We start from the raw sequence: 9,010 nt of genomic DNA, 5'->3' as shown, positions 1-9,010 counted from the left end.
GGGGGGGGGGGGGGGGGGGTAAGAAACTGAACTTTCATTGAGAGTGACAGAATGTACAAGGACGAACAAAAAAAAACAGCCTCACACAAAATGAACTCTTATACATTTTAGTGATTCTCATGCAAAAAAATTGAATGTGTTTTAGTTCATAATACTTGAGCATTTGAGTCCAACACGTGGGAATTTCAACCACTAACTTCTTTGGTCAAGAGTATACGTCTTAATTAGTTGAGTTATGCTTAGGTTGATATGATGCTTAAGCTTTTAAGATACAATATTTTATGTCGAAGTATTCTTGATAGCCAAGCTAACATATCAATTTTCTTAATGGTTGAACATCTTAACAAAAAATTGGAAATTTAAAGACAATATTTTATATGTATTTCATTTTCAAAGCACCCACACATGTGCGACACCTATTTGACACATGCCCTAATATTTGTAACATGTACAGTTACACCATCACACAGAAGAAACTAGTTCAAAGAAAATCAATTGGCCAACGGAATTTCACGTTAATCATAAATTTTATATTTAGAAAAGAAAAAGGCATGCAAGACCTCACCACATCAACAATATTTTCACTAAAACTAAGTTTCCCATCTCTAGGCCAGTCGATTCTGTGAAGAGAATTTGTTGCGGAATGGGCGCCAGTGTTCACAGAAGAGTGTGCAGATAAAAATACAAGTGACTTTCCATCTGGGCTGGAAGACATTAACATTCATAAATCAGTTACGATGCTACTGCTCATCTTCTGCGTTAGTGAATAGACATGCCAATAAAATAGAGGTTCCATGATAATCGATGAACAATAAGAGTAATTAGAAAAATTGATCGATGGGAAGTATGTACACATCAAATAAAATGGTCTAAATTGATGCCATAAGCATGAAATACCTTCTAAAGCAACAATATAGATGTAATTAAAAAGAGGAATATGATTAAATGACATACAGCCTTAACCTGTTATTTAACTCAACAGCCTTAACCTGTTATTTATCTATTAAAACACGCTTGATATTCCCTAATGTAACAAATATAATTTTTAAAATCACAACACAAAAAAAGTTGTGTCATGCTCACTAAGGTTGTAAAGAGTTCTGGTTCTAGAAACGCATGCAAACAGTTGAAAAGAAATAGAGTACGATTTTAGCCTCCGCTAATTATATATATCAAAGTGGCCTGTAGCCTTATATTTTTCATTCAAATTTGAAGAAGAATTTACAGAAGTTAAGTTATAAGGTACTGTATTAGATGTGGATGCTAGTAAAAAAGAGGAAAAAGAAGAATAATTTAAGCAAACAAACAACAGAAGGCAATGAGATAAAAATGTACCTGAACCGAGGAGAGAAGGCACTGCTTATGTTCTGAGTTAGATTATAGATGGGAAAATCCTCTTTTGATTCATCTCTGGACAACATTGAAAGATTTAGAATGTTCCGACTGAAATGATATTAGAAAAAATCCATCATCAGGAGAAGAGAAAATGTATAACGCACTTGAGTTTATGTTCATTGACTTCTGATCCAAACTCCGGGGCCTTTACTGCATATAATGCACAAGGCCGATTATAACAGTAGATCATACCAAGTTTTCGAGGCTCTGGTGACCATCCAACAAAAACCAAATATTGATGCTCGCCAATAGATGGAGCCCATACAACTTGACCCAAACTCAAAGAATGCTCGATTATTTTCACATGCTTTACCTCTCCACTGTTAAAGAACAAAAAAAGTATACTTAACGAAGTTTTCAAAATTTAAAAATGTACCTTATTTTGTCAATATGAATACAGGAAACAGTTGAACCACACCTGTCAATATTGATGACAAAGAGAGCAGGCTGCCTTTTACCTGCATAAGCTTCCCCCCATTCTTCCTTAAAATCCCCTTGACCTTTCCAATTGGTAGAATCCTTATCTGTTGAGCAACCTTTTTGATATCCAGAAAGAGTAAACGTTGGTTTGGAGGGAGAAGGTTCCTCCGCAATATAAGCAATGTAAGTTTCATTTGAGTTCCAAGAGATTCCCTCGAACCTATAATATAAAAAGAAAATAGAAATTCACATCTAGTGGTCGATGATCCTGAGATACAAACTATTTACGAAAAACAACCAGCCATATACCATTACAACTCAGTTCTTGCTACTTCTGATATTACAGATGCTATAGAGCCACTCACCAACAAAATTAGTACATGTTGATGAATAACTTCTATCCAGGGAAGTGTAAATAAAGAATATCGCTTTTTTTTTCTCTCCTTTATTTTAAGAGACAAGAGTGTGAAAATGATAATTACAAAGTCTACGTTGATTTAACATAAAATTCACAATTAAAAAGATGTATAACCGAGTCATTACCATCCATCAGTATATATTGAGCCATGAACAGATTGGGGGATGTGAAACTCCTTTTCAAGTTGACCTGCACTCCAAATTTCCAATTGAACTGGAGAATCATTTTCAGGATTACGAACTGCAAGAAATTTTGAGCCTGCTGGCGATGGCACAATTGTAGAGATTCCAATCATTTCAACAGGGAATGGCGTCCATTTAAAGTTTACTTCACTGTCGTCATTTCCCTCGGAAATGTGAGCTGACAAAGTATATTTTCTCTTCTTATTTGCTAGAAGATTTGCTTGGCTAATTGAAAACGTTACCACGGAGTCTCCTGTTAAAAATGTCGGGTTGAAATAGAACTAACATGGCCAGGCACATAACTTTGTGACAAAAGGCACAACCGCACACATGTGGAAAATGCACTAGCAAAAACAATAGAAATCATACCACTATCAGACTTAAACGTCCATGCCTTATCAAAGTTAGGAATTTTTGTGAATTCTTCAAGTAATTTGGACTGTTCTACATATTCTTCCTCAGTTGCTGGATCAATCCCAGATGGAAACTCCTCAACAACTGCACTTATCTTTGAACCGTCCATGGCCAAGGCAGTTGACAGTTTTCTACTGCAACATTAATTCCGCAAACAATGATGACAATGTTAAAGAAAATAATAAAGAAGTTGTAAGCAACCAAGATAGGCACACGAATCACTGATTTACCAAATTTTCAGATTCTATAAAATTGACACACCCGACTTCTTTCTTTCTCTGCCCGACAAGTTCATCAATCAGTGAATTACATGTGCATTTTACAAAACTGACCGAATGAAGTAGAATCACTTTGTAAATTCGTTGAAACTTGGCATGGTATCAAAGCTTTTATCTACAAGCCCAATCAACCCCTTACTCACAAAAAGAAAACCATGTGAACTTCCTTCTAATCGAACCTCAAAAGACCCACAGCTCACATTCGTAACCATTCAACCAATGCTCAAACAAACTGAACTACATCATCATTTCAGATTGTAATTTGTAATTAGCATCTATAACAATTCTGAGGGTTACATTTCATCACCTTCTCAACTTATACCAGATTGATCAATAGCTTCAAACACAAGCTCGATTAAATTATCGGTCTGCTAGAATATCAGATTTTTTACAGCAGAACATCCGTTCTCAACCATTATTTTCCCATCCATATCTGATAATTGAATTTTTTTTTTACATAACTACATTAGTAATGAAAACCGATCAATCAAAGTGGACATGCAAAGCAAATTCATCGAAACTGCACCAAATAAAAGTCAACAAATAACTCAACAATGGATCGAGGTTTAACCACCAGAGAGCAGTAATTCGAAACTTATGTTAGTTTCTTGCCGTGGATTTTCGGATTAAAAAATGCTTGTAACAAGAACAAAAGCATTACACAAAGGAAACAAAGAAGAAACTCTACAGAATTTGACGGCAAAAGGCAACATAGCGATAAGAAATGAGAGAGAGGGAGCTTACGAGAAGAGGCAGGTGGCTCTGAGAAATTGAGAGCTCTGAGAATGAGGAGCAGTAGCAGCAGTGGCGAAGAGGGGAAGACGAAGGAAGTTGATCCGACCAATGGAGTAAGTGCCAGCCAACGCCATCAGATTAAGATTCCACCGCCGCAAATTTTTTTGCTTTTTTTTTTTTTAATTAGTAATAATAAGCCCACTTTCAATAGGCCCACTATAATAATGGGCTTTATCCGTACTTTCACGGCCCAATTTTAATTCCTAGCCCAAAATAAAAAGCCCGGAATTGGCCCAACGTCCTTTTATTTAAAAAAACAAAAAAAACAAATCTCTACTAATTTATCTAGCTAAGTTTTTATTTTTTTATTATTTATTTATTTATTTATGAAGAGGGTAATTGTTTTTTTTTTTTTGGATTTTAGTGAATTGGTAATGTAGTTCGTGGAGAGAATACTAATCAATGAAAATATCATACATTTTTTTTAAATCATAAGGTGACGAGAAGCTTATGTTTTAAGTAGACAATATCATATCATTGTGAAAATTCATTATTCCCTTGAGCCTCGAAGGTGTAGCCCATAATGAAGATCCGTGGTATAGAGCAATAGTGTTATATGTCACAGTCATGTTCGTCGCCCGCATGCCCATGTCATGTCAAACCCTTTATTTGATTTCATGTTGTCCTGCGTAAGTATTGTATTTTCTGTTTGTATGATTATTCAGCAAAATTATGTATAGGCCTACTAGACCTAAATCGCCTCAAAACCTTCTGTCTTCCTCCCTTTCATTTCAGCTGGTGTAATAGACCCGTCACCCCTGATCATGATGTGGGGACTGAAGCCCGTCTTTCTTTCTCTCTTTCTCTTTTTTTGCCATTTGATTATAGCCACAGAATGTGCTTGTTGCAGGTGTATAACCATAAAAAATAGTAATTTCCTATACTTACTTAACTTAATGGATTCACTTCAATTGTTGTTTGTGTCTATTACTGCTTTCCATTAGCTGTTTCTGTTTTCCAGTAGTACAATATGTCCATTACGTCCTAGCTTGAAATTCGTTCTCTCATAGGAAGTCTTATCAAGCCACTATAGGGGGATGCGACTAGTTGTCAATTCTTCAAATCTTTTTCCTTTTTTGTTATAGAACGACTTTCAAACTTTATTTCAACCTTGCTTTCAAACTCTCTTTAAAAAATCTCTATGGCCCGTTTTCTAAAACTTTCTTCTCAAGATGGGATTAGAAGCTTGAACATACGTTGTACAGCTGTAGGCAACACGAATCCAAATTGACTTGACTCACTTGGTGTTAAGAGTGAACGTTGCAGAATCGACTCAAAGAGATAAGATACAAAACATTGGGCGAATTGAAATTAGAGACAAACAAGAATGAAAAGGTTGTTGGCCCCAAAAGGAGGAACAGGAGGAGACAACAACAAAAGTTCAATCAATTGCATTCAAAAGCAAGTGGATACTCGTTTCGGTTCCCAATATTGACTCTCCTCCTAAAGGAATCAATCATATTTTTCTTCACTAATTTGCCCCTTCTTGTCTTTTAATATTTCTTTCTCCTCTATTTAAAATAAAAAAAAAATAATTTTTTTAAAAATTACGAACTTTAAAATAACTCCATTTAAAAAAAAAGAATAAACGTAGAAATATTATCGGGCGAACCCAATTTCAATAGATTTTTCATAGTAATCACTGTCTCAATTCCGCGTGCTATATCTTATTTTAAAATTTTATAAAGCTTAATTCATCCATCTAATAAATAAATATAATTTAAATATAATTTGTATGTATAATAATTTTACTAAATTATTAATTATTTTCGTATGACAACAAAATAAAAAATTCATATTTTGCTATCAAATTAAAATTTTAAGAATTAAATAAATACATTATAAACTTAATTCTTTTTTAATTTTTATTAATACATTTTATCATTTTGTTTTTCTTAAAAAGATAATTATAATAATTTATACGAAAAGAAAATTACCAAGAAAATAAATTAAATAATTAAGATAAAATATATTTAAACAAAGACTAACCACACAATAATATTATATTCAAACAAACATTAATTTATTCGAAAATGAAGAGTCTTCGGTATATAATATTTACAATTTCATTTCCGCAACAAAATTTATTCTACAAAAATTTCATCGAATTCTCACCCAAAAAAATATATATATATATATATATATTTACTCCGGCGAGAGTTCCTTTTCCGTCGCCGGAAAATTTCCCCGACGGATCAGATTTTCTTTTCCGAGAAACCAAACAGAAATTTTCCCGAGAAAATCAGTTTTTTTTTCCAGAAAGCCTTGCTGGGATTGATTTTTCATACATCACAACCGTCCGATCCTTTCATGATTCTCATCCTCTTACAAGATGAAATGAACATTCTGTAATTTCATGAAACAGAGCAAAAATTATAAACAAATTCGCAATAGAGATTTAAATTTTTTGAAGAACATTAGAACTTAGAACTTACTGCCATGGAACATCGCCGACGAGCATCCAATCCCCATCTTTATCTTCGTATGTTAGCGAAAAATCAGATCCCTTGTACCCTTCCCTCTCAGAGTACTGACCTGTGGTACCAAATTTCATTACCTTAGAACATTATTTCATCTCAGAAATCATTTAAAAGTTGAAGAACTTCAGGAGTTTTCTTACCGATGGTGAACTTGAACATGTCTTCCAAGGCCTTGAGAAGTTCTGGGTAGCCTTTGTAGAGACCCAAATCGATCTTCCTCAAATAAGGAGCGCCATCCATACTCACTTTCACGAAGAATCCTCCGCCGTAGTCCGCCGCCGTCGCCGTCGCTGGTTTCTTCATCTGAAGAGTATTTTTCCGGAAAGATCTAACCGGCGGCCACCCAACAACCTGAGCCCTGCAAAACCCACATCAGAAAACACAAATTTAGAACAGAAAACACAAAAACAAAGGAAATAACACAAAGATTTTGACGAATCATCACGCACTTTGGGGGAGGAGCAGAGTCATTCTGTAAATTTCTCTTGTTATTAGTTTTAAGCCCGGATGAGTTCTCCGGGGAGTCGTCTGTTTCAGTGGCGATTCCGGGAAGTCCGAGACGAAGCTCGGTGGCTTCGAGGTTGAGATCGGTCTGAAACGCAGGCTTGGATTCCATTTGTTTCTGGGTTTGGGAAGGAGGAAGAAGAAGAAGAGAAAAGGGGTTTTTGCTGGTTTGTTCTTCCGGTGAGGAGTGAAATCTTATAGATAAGGAGGTGAGGAAAACAGGGGATTGGGATGGGATTGTCGGTGGAAAAGGGGGCAGAGTGAGGGCAAAGGGAAGACGGAGGGAGGGGACAGAGGAGGGACAAGAAAAGCCGCCCAAATGGAAGAGAAAGGGAAGAAATTTAGTGGTTGTGGGAACGCAAATTGGGAGCGGAGCGTAGATATTAAGGGACAAACAATGCCATGTGATGTGGGGGCCGCCAATTCTCATCACGCCCATGCGCCCCATTGCCATTCAAGTTGGGTGTACCCGTGTATGCCTTTGCCTTTGAGCCTTTGAACGTGTGGGCTGTGGTTGTAGGGTACGTGACCCCATAACCCTACCTAACTATAACCATCGTAATAAACTCTCAACTACCAGTGAGCTTGAGCTATTACATATACTATTATCAATCACTGAATGGTGTGTCAACGACAACGCTGGCCCCTGAAAAGGATGAATTGTGAGATCCCATATTGGTTTAACAGGGGAACGAAACATTCGTTATAAGGGTGTGGAAACCTCTCCCTAAAGAATACGTTTTAAAATCGTGAGACTAACAGCAGTACGTAACGGGTCAAAGTTGACACTATCGGTTAGCGGTGGGCTTGGGTTATTATAAATGGTATCAGAGCTAGACATTGAACGATGCTAGGGCGCTGGTTGGAGTAGGGCTATATTCTCTCTATATTAGATGTGTTTTGACGACCATAGGTAACCGGCAAAAGGGAACAATCTCCTCTATTTATAGTTTTTATTTCAAGAGAAGGGTAAATTTGTAATTGTGTCTAGAGTTGACTATGTCAAAAATAGTATTGACTAACTAGGGTTACTTTTTGATAAATGGGAAAGGTATAAAAATAACCAAACAAATATGGATTTGGGAGGGACAAAAAAAATGAGTAACTATTTTAATCCATAAACAAATTCAATAATAGTTTTAACATTTATATTAATTATATATTATATTATATAATTGAATAGGCTAGATTCAAAGTATTTGGACTCAAATTGAACAGAAACAAAGTAGAGTATCAAAAAACGTCAAAATAGAGTATCAAAACGTCAAGTCGAAAGCCTAAACGAGCCTTGAACCATATAAGCTCTACGATGAGGTATCTCTGGAGCCCACCAAGTCGTTGATCAAGGAGAAGGTTGAGGTCGGCCAAATTGTACACTTTCGATACAACAAAATAAAAGGCTCATAGGGCACCATATTTAGGATTTCAAACTATGTGATTGAGCTACGAGATCACCCAAATGACACCTTCGATATTCAAGGATCGCGGATCGACCGTAAAACCATGTTTAATAAGTGGAACACATTAGCTATCAGCATGACAAAATAGTGATTAGGGGAAGAAATCGAGAACTTAAAGAGCTCAAATTCAAAGAATAGGAGAAACCCTAGATAGATACGTCATTTCAAATTCATAGCTTAAATTATTTCAATAATATGAAATGATGTGTCATCCTACGAATATTTTAATTATATGAAAAAAATTGTTACATAACAAAATTTGTGGACTAGAGCGTGACGATTAAAAAAACACTAAGATCTTACTATAAAACCGAATGTATTATTTAAAAAACATAAAAATATTACATGTTTTTTTTTTCTATACAAGTGAAGCGTGGACGTAGTCGTAGTCGTGGTTGAGGTCGTGGTCGTAGGGGTGCCCCACCGTGTCCATTGGTTGGTTCGTAAATCAAAATCACGAACCTACTGGGCCCATCTCAATTTTCCTTTTTTCTTTTCAATCTTCATTATTTGCCTTTAATGCTCCCCTCCTTCCACGTTTTCAAATCTCGATCGAATCTCGTATTTCTACAACTATTTGATATTAGAGACGTTTACGAGCATAGCGAGAATGGAGAAGACTTTCATGTCTCCATCCTCGCCTTCTATTTCAATTTTTATCTTT

The 9,010-nt window shown here is 35.8% G+C and overlaps 2 protein-coding genes across 3 annotated transcripts in view; both read right to left on the bottom strand.

The window, feature by feature from the left end:
* LOC111806948 (acylamino-acid-releasing enzyme) overlaps positions 1-3,987 on the bottom strand; it is an 8,603-nt gene extending 4,616 nt beyond the window's left edge. The window contains exons 1-8 of one of the 2 annotated variants that reach the window (XM_023692494.1): positions 3,852-3,938; positions 3,060-3,241; positions 2,785-2,963; positions 2,359-2,668; positions 1,814-2,035; positions 1,500-1,715; positions 1,336-1,410; positions 566-704 (exon numbers count right to left, since the gene is read on the bottom strand). In XM_023692494.1, the coding sequence (XP_023548262.1) occupies positions 566-704; positions 1,336-1,410; positions 1,500-1,715; positions 1,814-2,035; positions 2,359-2,668; positions 2,785-2,938 (1,116 nt within the window). In that variant the 5' untranslated portion in view covers positions 2,939-2,963; positions 3,060-3,241; positions 3,852-3,938. Of the gene's footprint in view, positions 1-565; positions 705-1,335; positions 1,411-1,499; positions 1,716-1,813; positions 2,036-2,358; positions 2,669-2,784; positions 2,964-3,059; positions 3,242-3,851 lie in introns of both variants that reach the window. The other variant, XM_023692493.1, reaches the window with a different exon arrangement.
* A 1,922-nt stretch (positions 3,988-5,909) lies between these two features.
* LOC111806343 (auxin-induced protein 22B-like) lies at positions 5,910-7,257 on the bottom strand. The gene is made up of 4 exons (XM_023691606.1): positions 6,832-7,257; positions 6,523-6,740; positions 6,338-6,437; positions 5,910-6,248 (listed from the first exon to the last, which is right to left on the bottom strand). Exons 1-4 carry the CDS (start codon positions 6,996-6,998, stop codon positions 6,185-6,187), a joined length of 549 nt encoding a protein of 182 aa, XP_023547374.1. The 5' UTR covers positions 6,999-7,257; the 3' UTR covers positions 5,910-6,184.
* Positions 7,258-9,010: the final 1,753 nt, after the last annotated feature.

This window comes from Cucurbita pepo, chromosome LG12 (genome assembly GCF_002806865.2).
Source record: "Cucurbita pepo subsp. pepo cultivar mu-cu-16 chromosome LG12, ASM280686v2, whole genome shotgun sequence".
Lineage (NCBI taxonomy): Eukaryota > Viridiplantae > Streptophyta > Magnoliopsida > Cucurbitales > Cucurbitaceae > Cucurbita > Cucurbita pepo.
This window is presented reverse-complemented; position numbering and strand designations above follow the sequence as displayed.